Source organism: Marmota flaviventris, chromosome 17 (genome assembly GCF_047511675.1).
Source record: "Marmota flaviventris isolate mMarFla1 chromosome 17, mMarFla1.hap1, whole genome shotgun sequence".
Classification (NCBI taxonomy): Eukaryota; Metazoa; Chordata; class Mammalia; order Rodentia; family Sciuridae; genus Marmota; species Marmota flaviventris.
The window spans coordinates 39,791,682-39,807,587 of record NC_092514.1 but is presented as its reverse complement, the minus strand read 5'-3'; the positions used below and the strand labels follow the sequence as shown (position 1 = coordinate 39,807,587).

Sequence of the window (15,906 nt, the reverse complement as noted above, 5' to 3'; positions counted from 1 at the left end):
TGGTGGAATTAGAGACAGGCATGGATCTATAGTTCAGTGGAAATACCATGGAGAGAAGGATGAACATGGGAGATCTGTCGGAGGAAGCCAGTAGCATCACACGCACACGTAGGCAAAAACACAGAGCCCCCCTATTCCATGTTGAATGGTGCTCACTCTGAAGCTGTAGAAGGGGTGGCATGTATTGAAAGGCTTATCTGGTCCCTGTAAACTGCTGTTATATGGATTTATGCCTCTTTCTTTCCTAGATATGGAGTGCTCTTCATTGACATATAAATTCTCAAATGGTCTGGGGCCTCAAAGTTATCATTCTTTACATGTGATCAGGAATTCATAGACACAATGGAGGTATTCACAGCCTACCACTACACCTATGCCTACACCTACGGTCCAGCAGCAAACAGGAATATTATGACCCTCTGATAACATTTTCTGGGTAGCGATGACTACCTAAGATGTACTTTTCTCTCAACCATCTCTGGGCCAGTTGATGAACCAAAATTCTTTTGGTTTTCAACTTATAGCAAAGCAGTATTCCAAATGACCTTAAAGGCACAAGCTAATGAATTAGGAATACACAGACTAAGGCAGACTGCCTTAGAACATTCAGGGTGCTATAACCAATCACCCTCGATGTGGGGGAGGCAGCTTCTAAATAATAGAATATGTGTTATACAATATTAATTATTAGAATGGAGATGTAAGCATGGGTTAAGATTTAAAGAATTAGAAGATGATGATGGAAAACTATATCTACAAATTTGAAAAATCAGTAAAAGTGTAAGATATTATAGTCTTGGGTGAAAATCTGTTCAAAAAATCATGACTTCCGAGGTGTGCACTTACCGTCCAGTGGGACTTCTGCAGAAGCTTTTGCCCCCATTTTTCTCAGAATTCAGAATATGCTCACTCCTGCTTATGCCCCATTCTAATGGCTTTGTCTGTTTTACAGGAAAGAATTTCAGCTCGAATCACATGGCCACTGTGGACATGAACATGTGTGGACTTGGAGACTCTATGTGGCGAGCTGAAAAGGTCCCTCCTGGAGTGAAGAATCAGATAGAAATGGAGGATCGTCGACTGAGAAAAAGGCAGAATGACTCTCTCTCAGAAGCTACGAGTGCTTTACTGAATTCTGAAGGAAAAGTGATGAAGCCTGAAATTGAAAGGAAAGAGGATAACAAAGACAGAATAGGACAAGATTTGGACCAATCTTTGCATAATATCCAGTCATGTGCTCAGAATGACCTTGAGTCCATGCAGGATCCTGAGGAAATCCTGAATTTATTGAAACCATGGATTGAGAATAGCTCAGGTATGAGTATTTTCCCCTCGCAAACAAATTTGTACCAAAGAAATGTAACACATACAGTTGTCATGAATGCTTCCAGTGCACTGGACTTCCTCAGAGAGAGAAAAAGTAGAAGCCGGTCGTATTCAAGATCACAGTTTCACACAAAGAGGGCCCCTGTCTATGTACAAGAAGAAATTGACCTAGAAAAGAAGGCTGCTAAACTTTTTAACATGACAGAACCTATACACAAAAAACATTTGGATTTGACTGAATCCACAAACGTTGAGATGAAATTTTTCTCAACAAGAAAGGCGTTACAGCGCATTAAGGAGATTGTCGCTCGATCTGTTTCTGCATTTGGAAATACTGATGGCGGATATTTGTTCGTTGGTTTAAATGCCCAGGAAATAGAAAGAAGTGGTCCTGAAAGAAAGCAGCGTTATTTCTCGAAGATAGAAAGTGAAATCGAAAAGCATATTAGCAGGCTGCCTGTCTATCATTTCTGTAAGGAGAAAGCGAAGATTAATTACTCATGCAAATTCCTAGAAGTCCATGATGAAGGAGGTCTGCATAGATATTTCTGTGCACTCCATGTGGAGAGATTCTGCTGTGCCGTGTTTGCCAAGGAGCCCGTCCTGCTTGTGAAAAAGAAACCTGTTTTATACTTGACCAAGGAGGAGCGTATCAAGTACATCACGGATGCCAAGCAAGGTGGAGGAAGGGGGATTAGCAATGAGCATACATTTGGCCAGGATGGTTGGGAAGTTTTATCATTGTTATTTTTAGCAAGATCAATAGTCCTCAAATGTCAGCCTCCACCTTATCAATCTCTAGTGGATCCCATCAGGAGTTCACTATCTCTTGTTTTCCTCTGCCCACTTAGAAGACACATATTACACTCAGCAAGCACCTTAGCTCCTGCCAGTAGCCCCATGCTTTGGTCATCATTCCAACACAATGACAGATTTCTGAGCTAATCCACCTAGGAAGAGAAAAGTTTCCCGTAGGCTCCCAGTTTTGGAGGTTCCAGTCCAAAGTGGATTGGCCCCATTTCTTTTTGGGACAGCTCATTTTTTTTTTGTAAGTTTTTACAGTTTATTAATCCTCGTGAAAAATTCACACAATCAACACAGATAAAGTCTTTGCAGAATCTTCACTCCTTTGGCTGTTATCTACTAACATTTGCCTCTGCGGTGCCCCCCCCCCCACCCCGCTTTCTTCCTTCTGTTCTTGTGTTCCTTGTGCCGTTTTCTTGTTTTCTTACAGGCTGTGTCTTGTCAGTCTATGTTTGGGTTCATTTTTCTTTACATAATCCAAGGAATCATAAAACGGGCCAAAGCCAGTTGTCTTGCCACCTCCAAAATGGGTTGTGAGTCCAAACACAAAGATGACATCTGGTGTGGTCTTGTACCTTCTGGCGAATTTTTTTTTTTTTTCAAATTGCTGCTTAGATACTGTTGCTTTCCCCAGGTGAAGAACATCAATGACCATTTGTTTCCTCTGAAGTAGTCAGTTGGTCATGAACTTTCTGTTCTGAATAGTCACTGTGTCATTCATGATGGCGGCAGATCCTCAGAAACCCAGGGAGGAAAAGAAGGGGACTGATCATCTTGGCAGGGAGCAGGTGGTGGATGCAATCTGTTCATGTAATGTCGCAGGGAGTGAAAGTGGGGAAAAGGAAGGGTTGAGGGACCCACAATCCTCTTGAAGAGAAAAGAGAGTAAGAGGAAGAGGCTGGGTGCCATAATTCCCTTCAGAGCTGTTCTGAGCCCCCACCAGAGTCGCCTGTGAAGCTCTACTTACAGCCTGGGGAGCTTTTTCTAAGACCTCCCACTAGGTCTGGCATTCTAATGACTCCATCACCTCCCAATAGTTTCACTCTGGAGTAAGGCATTCACACCTGGCCCTCTGGGAGATCCTTAAGTTCTAAGCTGGGTCATTCTACTACAGCCCCACTCCACCAAGGTTCATGTCCCTCTCACAAAGGAAAACGCATATAATTCATCTGCAAGGGTCCAGAAGTCTTAACTGTTTTTTAACAGTTGCTCAAAAGTCCAAGTTCAAAGCATGCTCTGAGACTGGATGCCAACTCAGCTGTAAGTCTGAAATTTAAAAGAAAAAACAAAAACAGAGGACCTACTTCCAAGATTTATTGATGTATGGAGACAGCATGAACATTCTGATGGCAAAGGGGAAGAACAGGAAGATTGTGGGGAGACCCAGGAGCACAGTGAGACTGAAACACAAGGCCAGCATTGAATCCTGTAGCTGCACCTTCAATCCAGGGGGCACATTGCTCCAATAGCTTTTCTGGTCGCAGGCCACACAACTCTCTTAGGGGGGCGCTGTATGCTGAGTGCTGCTGCTTTTGTCAAACATCAGTCATTGCCTGCATCTCTTTCTTGCTGGGGTTTCGGCTGCAGCGCTGTCTTCACCATACCCTGATATAGTTCCTTAGGCTGTCCTGGGTTTCAGCGTGCCCTTGGGACTGTTTCCTTGAGCTGCCGTCTTTGAAACAAATTGGCACTTTTCTATTCCTCAGAAGACCCCAGGCTGTCTTTCCCATTGTCTTATGTTCAAAGCCCCTGGATTCTTTTTCTGGGCACTAATTTCTTCAGCAGCTACCCCCTCCTAGGCTAAAATTTTACACGTGTACCTCTTTGAGTCATACTGCAAGTTTCCCAATATTTCCATTGTGTTGTTTTATGTTCCTGATTCTCACTTGGCTAAAAGCAGCCAGTGAGTGGTAGGTACCCACTGCCACTTTGGCCATACTTTGCTGCCTTAACAATTTTTTCCACCAGATAAGCTGGCACATCACCTTTAAATTCAGCCTCCACCAAAGTCTCAGGAAATGGACAAATTGCAGTCAAATTCTTTGCTACACTATAATAAGAATAGCCTCTAGTCCAATGTCCCGTGGAATCCTCAATTCTGCTCAACACTTCATCAGCATAGCCTTTAATAGTCCATGTTCCTCTCCGTATTTTGGCCTTCTGAGCCCTCAGCAGAATTGCTGAAGTTCCACTGAGGGCACTGTTTATAGCCGGCTTCAAACATTTCCAGATTGCTCTCATGAACCAATTCCTGAGACTTTTGAAGCACATCATCAGATATTGTCACAGCAAGGATCCCATTCTCACTACCAACTTTCTGTGTGAGCTTTCCCTCACTGTGAGAAATCCCTGAGATGATGAAAAAGCAATATGAAAAAGGAAGCAGGTGTATTTTGTCTCACAGTTTTGAAGGTTTGAGTAGTGGTTGTCTCCATTGCTTTTGGGTCTGTGGTGAGGCAGCGTGTCATGGTGTGGAAGGAGCATGGTGGACCCAAACTGCTCATATCGTGGCCAGGGAGAGCAAGAGAGCAAGAGCAAGGGGCTTGGGCCCCACAAGCATCTTCAAGGGCAAGGCCCTCTCTAATGTCCTAAAGACCTCCCCTAGCACCCTCCCGGTAGAGACTCCATCACTCCCTATAACCCACCCTGCAGAGAACGCCTTTCACACGTGGACCTTTAGGGGACACATAAATTGCAAATTATAGCACCCTATATTGTAGAAAGATCCAGAACCCCTGGATGGTTCCACCTACCACCTCTTTACTCACACTGCAGAGAAATGTGCTCCATCCTTCTTTTTCTTCCAAAGCTCAATCTCAGAAACTGACCATTTCTTTCAGGAACACTTGCTCCTTTTATTTGCCCCTTCATTTTTCTACCCCCACTTTTCATGGACCCCTGTACCTTAAAACCTCTCCCGTCTTCTTCTCACATTTGTAAGACAAAACGTAGCCCTAAATTCTACGGAAAAGAAAAATGTTGGTATTTTGTCTTGTTTTGGGAAAGGAAAGCCTCCCATGAAATCAGACAAGCACTACCGACTTTCCAAATCTCTGAAAATGCAAGCTTTTGCTCAGAGAGCACAGAACTCAGCACTCCTTCACTAGCCCTCACCTGCCCTGATTTTAACTGCTTTTAAAGGAAGCCAAGTTATTTGGTAATATATTCAGTTACTATTGCGGTTATTTTCACTCTAACAATTCATTGCAAACACAGTGTTTTAGTAGCACCAGGAGTTAATTTTACAATTTGTTTCTGGAATCCAACTACAATATCTGACCAGGACTCTATTGGGAATGGGGTCAGTTCTATGTCAACTTTTAAGGTATAGGCAGCAGTTAGTTTTCCTTGTGGCCAATTTAACATGTAATTTTTGTTTCCTTAGGTTTTTCCAGCTTATCTAAAGAAGTGTCTCTTCCGCCAGGTATGTCAACATTAATTATTCCCTGTAGTCGCCCTGTTTATGAATATGAGTTTGGAGAATCAGCAGCAGAGATGCCACCTTCTGAGTAGTTTAATTTTGGCTTGTCTTGATCTGGTGGTATTCAAGCCTGCATAATGCAAGTCAGCTCTGTCTTAAAATGTGTCATGGAACCAGATACTTGTGTCTATCAAAATACCTTGGTGTTTTCGTCATTCTGTGTAGTGGGTTTTGTATGCTGATTTTGTATCCTGAAATTCTTCAGAATCTGAATAGGCTCTTTTTTTTTTTGGTGCAATTGGAGATCCTTTATGTGAAAGTAAGAGAAAACCAACTCAGTTTAGTTGAAGCAAAATACACAGCCTAGATATCACGTCTCCGGGAAGTCTAGCTTGAGATCAGGCTTCCAACAGGGCTATATTCAGTTGCTGAAGAAAAGCCAACAGCCCCCCACATCTCTCATTTATTTGTTTCTGTTGTTGATGATGGGTAACTGATTTATTTCCTGGTTTCTGCTTTACCAACAGAACTTTCCTGGTTCCTGCTTTATGTCACCTTCAACATTCTTTTTCAGTCTTCTGGTGCATGTGTGGAAGTTTGTCTTAGGACACACGTAGTGGTTGAATTGCTGGTTGAGGAGGTGTGAGAACATTCAAGTAACAAGATACTGCTGATACTTTCCCAGTTAGACAGGTCATTTGACTCCCCTGGGGACCATCTTAGACATTCCACTTTTCCTCCAATTGTCAGATTTTTCTTCATCTTTCTGGCTCTCTTCTCCTCTCTGTCTGCCCAGTCCAGAAGGTACAAGATGGGATATATGGGTACGAGGTGCTATCTTTGTGGTATGCACTTTTATACTTAATAATTTGGTTGATCATATCTTAATATACTTATTAGTTGAATTGCTTCACAGTTTTTGGAGTGCCTGTTCTGTCCTTTGCCCATATTTCAATTTGACTTTTGTCTTTTTCTCTTTGCTTTGTTGGAATATCTTACAGATTAGAGAATCAATCCCCTTGTTGTCCCAGGTATTACAGACTGCAGACAGCTTCAGTTTTTTTTTTTTTCCTACTTGGTCGTCTTCATTGTGTTTTCTGCTGTTTGTCTGTTACAGGGAGCAATATCAATCTTAACATCAGATACTATCTTTTTAAGTTACAGAATATCAGCATAATCTTTACCCATTAATTTCAAATTTATGATCCTGACAGAAAATCAGGACATCTTCATATTTTTTTTTATCATTTCTTCATTTCTTGGGTAAATGTTAATTATAGTGATTTTTAAACTCACTCTTTGGTAACTATGTCTGAAGAAGTTACCAGTCTTTTCCTGTTATGTGTTTCCTCTCTCTCTCTCTTTCTCTCTTTCTCTCTCTCTCTCTCTAATTTGTCCTATTTTATTATGTCTCCTAACTTCTCATGTATCAGAGATTATGAATTAGAGAACCTTTGGAATATGATCAGGTCCTCCCTGGAGGGTTCCGCTTTTTTTCTGGCAGGTAGATGCGATCCAGATAAAATTAAAGTTTAGTTTTATGCTTTTCTAGCTAAGATTTTCCTCTTACTACTAGGTTATGACTTATGGAGTCTGAACTTATGTCAGGGTGTTCACCAAGGGCCTCCTGTTTGCTGGGACATCATGAATTCTTGCTGTGGTTCTGCTTGTAGTCCTACAAGGCTATTGGCATTTTTAGTTTAGTTTTTCAAGCCTCTAGTTTCTACTTTCTTCTGTGTTCCCAGCTTCTCATCCTGGATCAGTCAGTGAGTTGAGGGGAATTTGTAAATTGACTTAGGCTCCTCCTCTGCAGTTTCAACTTCTCTGGGATTTTTCTTTCTCAAGTTCTAGCCCCTCCGGCAGCCTTGAAATTTGGACCCCTTCCTTTCTCCTCATCCCAGTGGCCTGTTGACTGCTGTCTGGGCTCTGGGGACCCACACCACGACACGGAAATATCTGAGGGAGAAGCAGGCTGGAGTGTGCAGCGGCTTCCTGTGCTCCTATCACACATGTTGGCCTTGTCGCCCTGCTTGTCCCACTTGCCCTCCAGTACTGGACGCCACAGTTGGCTCTATTTTGTACAGCCTTCGTAGCTGTTTCGGGTGGGAGGGTTGGTGCTACAGTAGTCACAGTTTCCATGGCATGTTCTCAATTTTTTTCTTTTTTATGCTTTGTTATCATTTTCCCCATATCCAGTGCTCACAGAGAAGATGAGATGTATTCCAGAAGCCCTCTGCAGGGAACTGTTCTCGCAAGAGGAAGCACTTGAACAGTTAGTACAGAAGGAGACGGGCTCCATTGGTCAAGGCATACTGATCTTCTCTAGGAGCTGGTCTGTGGATCTGCACTTGCCAAAGAACGAGGAAGTCATCTGTGATGCACTTCTGATTTCCAAGGACAATCCACCGGTCCTGTACACCTTCCTCAGGATGGAAGAGGAATTAGAAAATGGTTCCACTCTCCACAGGGAATTAGATGAGAAGATAAAGGGGTATTCTTCCCAAACTGCCCGAAGTTTAAAGCAGATGCTTGCAAAACTTGGTAATTATACTGAGAAAATATGTATCATGACGAAGATATTCTGCTTGAGCCCTAAGGGAAAAATAATTGCCTTTTATGATTCAAGTGAGAAAGCATTTTATCCTGCGTCCTACTACGTTGCAACATTCGAAACCATGATAGACCAGCTGAATGCTCTTTTTATGGTCTTAAAGAAACTCGGGTCTGTGAGTGAGCAGTGGGCCTCTGAGATTTTCAATTAATATAGATCACTTATAGGAAAATTCCCTGAGGAGGTTTAAATGGTGTCAAGGCCTCATCCAAATCATAGAAGGTGCACTGGGCTACTGAGAAATTTTTCATCATAAAGAGGATGATGATCTCCAAGTCTGAAAAATGATCTCCAAAAATGCTGCAAGTGAAGCAACTTCACCTAATTGGAAAAATAAATGTAGCCTGTGTTTACTTCTTCCTGAGCCTTTGGGGATTATGATTTGGGAGATTTTAGAATTCAAGTGTTCCAGACTCGGAACATATGTAAAAAGATTTTTACATATGTAAAAAGATTATGCTTAAGGGTGATTAGGAAACTTAATCAGTTCACTATTCTGTGCACGATGGTTATTTACTCGGTTCCTGGTTCATGGATAGACTTTGTTCCATTTTTGGATCAGGACAGACTGCTGTCCCTTAACAAGAATGAGAACTGTCCAGGACCTACTCATAGAACTTTGTAACTTGGAAAATATCATTGTTGATGAAAGTCATAATTTCCCCAGTGGGAATGAAAAAGAAGGGAAATGTCATCTCCCCCAAAGAAAGACCCCAGGAATTCTTTAGGTCTTCTTGGACTACTTTACCTCTGCTCACTTGGAGGAGTCGAAACTTTCCTGATCACTCTCGTAGCACCCTTAAATACTCACCCGAAAAGTTATTTTTCTACAAATGGTTCTGAATAAAGAATGTGAGTGGATGAAATCCTACAAAAGCTCTCTCACTCATCTCTGGGGGAAAGCAGCTGAAGGAAGTAGAAACCCTCACCGATATGGAGAGTTTCCATAAGAAGAGGAGCACCAGGGTTTGGCGTTTCTCCCTCATCAAAGATGAGCTAGGGACTGCCCTGAATCCAGTGGAGCCAGATACATCCTGGCTGCGGTGTTCTGAGTCCACGTCCAGGAGGCTCAGTGGGACCTTGGAACAGAGAATAGAGCTGGGAGCCCCGCAAGGCGCAGTTGAGAGGAGAGGAGCAAGGTCCTCAGAATTCTGAGAAGAAGTAAACATTACACAGACCAAATTTACAAGCCACGTTGTCGTTTGAATGTAAAAGATAATGACCTGTGCTGGTCATTATCCTGAAAGACGTAATCCCAAACTCCATCATTGCAAATGTTTAAATCCCAAAAGATCAAAATGCCGAGTCTGGAACACTTGAATTCTAAAATCTCCCAAATCATAATCCCCAAAGGCTCAAATCTCCAATGGTGAAATTCTAAAAAGTTCCAATTCCCAAAACCACAAATCCCTTAAAAAAAAGAGGTCATTTAGAGGGACAGGAAGCTGAATTCTGGGGAAGTGACTGGCCACGGGTCAAGGCGGTGTGTCAAGGCAACAGTTACAACTTCAATGTAAATGTGTCATGGTGTGCACTGACGTTCCCTCCTGATGATGAAACTCCAGGAGCTTATGTTGAGTTCAAGTCATGTTTGCCTGAAGGAGCCAGAGAGGTTACTGACTTGTGTAATATGGACACCAGCACCGTATGATAAGAAGACGCTATGCATGTTACTGTTCCGGTCACTGTATTGTTCCTGCAATCCTTGGTCTGTATGGGAACGCATGTGGGATAGGTTTCCACGTCCCCAAAACACAGCACGGAGGTTGCGAATATTTCATAGGAATTGCTTGCGTCAGTATTTATCGAACATGCAACAGTTTTGAAAGGAGCAGTGCCATGAAGGAAATGGACGTCAATGTGTTCTCTCAGGAGAGCCAAGTCCTAAAGCTCAAAAGCAGCCATTCATGGCAGTCAGTGCTTCACAGTAAACCAGGCTCGCTGACACCCACCTGTTATCCCAGTGACTTGGGAGGCTGAGGCAGGAGGATCGTGAGTTCAAAGCCAGCCTCAGCAAAAGCGAGGCGCTAAGCAACTCAGTGAGACCCTGTCTCTAAATACAAAATAGGGCTGAGGATGTGGCACAGTAGTTGAGTGCCCCTGAGTTTAATGGCCGGTACACCCCCAACTATCTATCTATCTATCTATCTATCTATCTATCTATCATCTATCGTTAATGAGCTGGAGGCCTGAGGTTCAACCAGATTTTATGGAGTTGGAGTACAGTCGTGCATACAATGTATCCCTTTAATGCACAGTCATACGATGAGTTTAATTAATCTTTTTTTTCTATGTTTGAGCATTTTCTCTTCATATCATTTCCAGTACTGGAAATATAGATGTGTAATGACTTTTAGAGAGTCCAATTTTGTTTCTGCACTTTTGCAAATTGGACTCCATGAAAGTACATTACCATAGCGTTGTGTTGACTTTCTACAGAATTATTGTGCGTATAGATAAAAATGGCGAAACTCCCTCCATAAGTGAAAGTCTTTCTGGTAGATCTGGGATTGGAAGGATAAAATTATAAAGATTCCAGTTCTTGGGTGGTTTTAGAGGCAGCGGTGACTCTCCTGGTTTTGATCAGGCTCATCAGTAGATTTGGGTTATCCTTCATCGAATTCGGGTGACTGCAGTAAAAAATTGATGTGGACACAGTTGCCAATCTGAGTGGTCCACATTTGTATGTGTCGTTGTCGGAAGTATTTCTTTTGGATACAGTGAATCTGCTGAGAATCGTTATGCAAATGCAACTATCTTTTGGACCCTTGAGGGTTCATCATTACCCTGAGGTAATTTCATACTCAAGAAGAGAGAAGTGAGAAAAAGGTCTCCCACCAACACCAGTGTCTGTCACGGGAATTGCATGGTTATGTCTTTGAGATGAGACTGGAGCTCTTCTCCTCCCAGTTCATGAATGGTGATTCAGAGGAAGGACATCTGCAGCCTGAGGACTGAGAGGAATGAGGATGGACTCTGATCCAGGTACGAGGGAGAAAGCGCCACCCTGCTTGTCCTTTCTCCCTCTTTGTGGCTTCTGGGTCCTTTAGTCTCTGTGACTTGGAGCTCCTCCTACCTCCTGCAGTTTGCTATCTCCAAATGTCCTTGATCTCATAAATGGACAAGTTTTATTGGGAGGATGAGGAAAAGCCAAATAAAATATTTGGTGAATGATGATTTTCCGCAAGAGAAGAAATAGAGGGAAATGTCGGAGGGGGATCCCGTGTTGAACTCTACATTTCTTAGCTTCTTTTCCTTGGAGTTGGCTGGAGCATCAGAATAATGACTAGCTTGTGCCTCAGTCTAGCAGGAGACCAACTCTGGGAGGCAAGAGCCAATGCTGGGTCAGGGGTGTTTCCAAAGGGCTTGGAGGAAATGCAAGGCCATAAAACACACTGTGATTAGAATTTTAGGAGAGCACTTTAAGTTATAGTACAGTTCCAGCAAAGAACTTCAAAGGTACAAGAGGGAGCTTTATACTGAGTGGGGCAATAGGACTGGAGATTCAAAAGAAAGTCTCTTCATGATGGATCTTTGGGGACCTGGGTGTAGGGTCAAGAAAGATTGATGCGTCTCATCTGCTGGCCTGCATTACACCAGGGGAAGTGAAATTGAGATACACCTTGGTCTGGCCTCTTCTAGTGAGGAGGGGTGAAATCACCTAAATTGAGATGTTTTCTTCTTTCAGGGTGGTCTGAAACTTTTGAATCTCAGCTGAGTCTGTCCCAGTGTCTTCCATGTTGCAGACTACTGTCTTCTAGGAAAGGTCTAGAACAGAAAGCCAATTTTCAATTTTCTTTCCAGGTGTTAGCTGCCAGTTTACTTTAGGAGAGAGGGAGATAGTTTAAAACATTGATTTATAAATTGATGAAAATTTTGTACTGCAACCCAGGTGTATCAAGAGGCAATGTCACAAGCCTGTTGGGGAATGAGTTTCAGCTGCCTTTAGAAATCATCCATTTTTGTGCTTGCAAAACCCAGCTGATTGTCAGAAATGGTAGAGGAGGTAGTTAAACACACAGGTAGATGTCCCTACTCCACCAAGAACTTGTCCACATATGACTTCCAGCTATGAGGCCTAAACATGTGCACGTAAGCAAGCTTCTCAAAGGATTCTGATGCTCTTCCCATGTTGGAACCACTGATTTAGACACGGTAGGGAGAGCGTTAGACTGGAGGACATGGTGGGTTAATTGACTTCCTCTTCTCAGCTTCTCAGGTATATAGCAGATACACCTATAGAAAGAGTACAGACATTCAGCTCATAGAATATGAAAGGAGAGACCATGAGTAATTTCTCTTGGAAAAATCACCAAGGTCCCGATGGACTACAATATAATCATTCAAGATCAGGTGCAATGTTAGATGACCTTTCCCACCCCTGCCCCTGACTTTTTTCACCTAGATTTTGTCTAGGAATTGTTACTTAGAAAAGGAAGTGTAGATGTTTGAGGAGGGAAATGTGTTTTTTACCTTCACATATTGAACCTTTTCAGTGTGAGATGCGACAGCATGTGACATAGGCATGTCTTATGTATATCCAAACTTGTGTCAAGGGTCAGGTAATTAGAATATTAGGACTCCTGTAGTTGCACCTTCAAGAAAATATTTTATTTACCTGAAATCTTTCTAGTCCTTAACAAAAAGGTGTTTAAACATTCCGCAACGAGGATCTGAGATTGAAGAGTGATTGCATATCTGGTTTTCACTTCCTTGGGCTCAACAAATTCCATTTATTTGGCACAAGTGCTCTCTATGAGATAATAGAAAAACAACATCATTCTTTTCACCAGATTTTTAGGATACAGATTGAGGAGAGGTGACCCAGAGGGAAATTCTCTTATGTTGTATTACGGGAGCTTTATTCTTTTTTTGAAGTGTTAACTGAGACCGATACAAAACAATACCAACACATTTTATAATCTCTGATGTTTTCATTCTAGAACCACCAGGATATTCCTGATATCGTGCCAAATTCTCCTGGAATTTGGCATGAAGGACCGGAGCGGATAAAAAGTCAGCAAATGCATCCTCCTCCCAGGGAATTCTGAAATTCTCTAGAAGCAGGGCTGTGGACCTGGACTTGCAAGCCAAGCAGGGAGTCATCTGGGATTCTCTGCTGATCCCACTGAGCAGCATCTCCGTCCTCTGCATTGTCCTCCGGGAGCAGGATGCAGAAGGGTAGGTCTCCTTGCACCCACTTCCTCTTTCCCTGAAGTAGAAGCTGGTGAACATGGGCAGAATAACGGGAAACGTTTGTGTCATTACCAGGGTCTTCTACCTGAGATCTGAGAGCCATGCAGAGTGCATGGAAGGAACAATTCCTCTGGTCCTGTTATCTTGCAGACACCCAGGATTGTCTTGAGATGCTCCATTTCTGTCTTGAGCTTGGCCGTGAGATTTTAAATTTGCTAACCAGCTCTGCCACGCGACCAGTGCTGGCTTCGTGAAAGAAGGTTTGGTTCATAAGTAATTGCTAGGGAGTTTAAAATTAAAGAGACAAGACTGTCATTAATACCAGCTTTAATACCAGCTCCAAGATGGCTTCTCCTAGCTCCTGCCCCTCCAGCCACCTAATGCGGTGGTGAGGTTTACAGAAGAGACTAGCGAGAGAGGGAGAACACGCCAGGGAGTGGGCTTTTATTGGGGAACAAAAAATTCCAGGGAAAATCCCATCCAATGAAGGTTAAGGGGGGCAGCATCCCAAGGTCAAGATTTGGTCTTCAGGGCAGTGGCCAGGCACGCCTCTGCACTGACAAGCCCTCAGACCTGGGACAGGGTGGGGAAGGCTCAGACACAGCTGTGTCTAAGTGCCTCTCACCCAGCCAGGGAGGTAACTCAAATCACGTGCGAGGATGGCCTCCCACAACCAGCCTCTGAAGAACTTCATCTGGTAAGCAGCTGGATCTCATACCTATATGTGTTATTTAATCAGGGATTATTTTTCTGCTAAGCCAACTTGTTGCTTGAGAATTACATGGTGAAATGATTTGTGACAACGGTACCATATTCAGGGGAGCACAAAAGAGTGATTTTTCTCCTTTATAAAGTGAAGAAAACCTGAGTGTGTCATTTTCTTGTTACAGTAATAAAAGGATCTGTGAGGCAGTGTCCCGGAAAAAATTCATGAAGAGGGACTTTGAAGACATTCAACACATCACTGTGGATGAAGCTCAGAATTTCCACACTGAAAATGGGGACTTATATGGGAAGGCAAAAGCCGTCACTCAGAGGGAAAAGGAAGTCCAGAAATTCTCTGGAACTTTCTGAACCATTTTCAGACCAGCCACTTGGATGTTAGCGGTCTCCCTCCTCTTTCATCCCAGTAGCTAAGAGCTCACCAGAGTGATCCCCAATGCAGATGAAGTCGCCCAATACCTACCAGAAGTGATGAAGGTCATTAGAAGAAAACCACCATGCAACATCCCCCATGGGTCCTTGGAGGTGCTTATGAAAGCCGAACAACTTCAGGGTTCTAAGGAACTATGCCAATTGAGAGAGAGATTAGAAATGTGAGCCACTGCATCTGCATTTTTTCCTGAATTCTTGAAATTTGTCTTTGCTCTATTGATTCAGGACATGGAAGATTCCCGAGATAATTCAGTCACTGAATTATCTCAAGCATTTTGGCAGAACAAAGAGCACTGGTATGGATATGTAAGGTACTTCAGTTGCCCTTTTTCAGAGAAATTTTAGACCAAGAGAAAGCACACATACACACCTCTTTTTTTTTTTTTCTGGATTTCAACAGGAGATTGTATTATGGAACAGAATCAGATTCTACAGGTGTGTATAAGCTCCTAAGGAACAGGAATAGGAAAGAAAGTCTTTTAAAATCTACAAGTCTTCTGGGGATGTCACTTCGTGGTAGGTTCTTACCAAGCATGCCTCTGGTCCTGGGTTAGACTCACGTGGACACATCCCAACATCAATAGCCTTGAAATGACGAATTCTCATCTCAGTTCTACTTACTAATGTATAACATAGCTACTGAAGTATTAATTCGATCTTTTTTTTTTTTACCATTTTTATTAAGAATTTTTCATTTGTTATTTTTAGTTGTATAGGACAGTAGAGTGTATTTTGACACATTATACATAAGTAGGGAGGGAAGAATAAAAGTATTGACTCATCCTTAAACCGTGATTGTCCTCCTTCTCTTTCATAGCATAGTGAGCTGAATGTTTGTATGTCCTCACTCTCACATTCGCATGTGACAGCCCTAGTGCCCAGTGTGCAGATGGGGCCATCATGGAATTAAGTCAGGTTAAATGAGGCCATGTGGGCAAGACCCTGATCTATAGGATAGTGTCCTTAGAAGAAGAGATGCCAGAGAACTTGCTTCTTCTTCCTGTGTGCACAGACAAGAGGTCCTCTGAGCACACAGAGGGCAGAAACCTGCAGGCCAATAGAGGAAGCACAGGGTGAAACCCACCTTGATCTTGGACTTCCCAGCCACCAGAACTATGGGAAATGACTTTCTGAAGTTGAAGCCACTCCGTCAGTGGTATTTCCTTATTGCAGACCAAGAACATCATTACAGTCATATAGTTAGCCTTCCATCTAAAAATACTGGCACTAAATCTTAGCACAGGATGGGATTGTAGCTCAGGGGCAGAGTGCATGCTTAGCAATTGTGAGACCCAATGTAAAGCTCCAGCACCAGAAAAAGACAACAAAAACCACAATAACAACAAAAATCATTGACAATGTTAATGCAATTATTTATTTGCTTTATTCTGGT

At 42.7% G+C, this 15,906-nt stretch overlaps 1 protein-coding gene and 1 long non-coding RNA gene across 3 annotated transcripts; both read left to right on the top strand.

The window, feature by feature from the left end:
* Nucleotides 1-342: 342 nt before the first annotated feature.
* On the top strand, nt 343-5,643 carry LOC139702506 (ribonuclease SLFN12-like). Its single transcript, XM_071603840.1, has 3 exons — nt 343-388; nt 953-2,005; nt 5,516-5,643. Exons 1-3 carry the CDS (start codon nt 343-345, stop codon nt 5,641-5,643), a joined length of 1,227 nt encoding a protein of 408 aa, XP_071459941.1.
* Nucleotides 5,644-10,510: 4,867 nt separating this feature from the next.
* Nucleotides 10,511-15,302, top strand: LOC114082707 (uncharacterized). 2 transcript variants are annotated; one of them, XR_011705170.1, is made up of 3 exons: nt 10,511-11,147; nt 13,106-13,343; nt 13,434-15,302. It is a non-coding gene; the product is annotated as an uncharacterized lncRNA (long non-coding RNA). The 2 variants fall into 2 exon arrangements; XR_011705169.1 differs by having other exon boundaries at nt 13,106-15,302.
* Nucleotides 15,303-15,906: the final 604 nt, after the last annotated feature.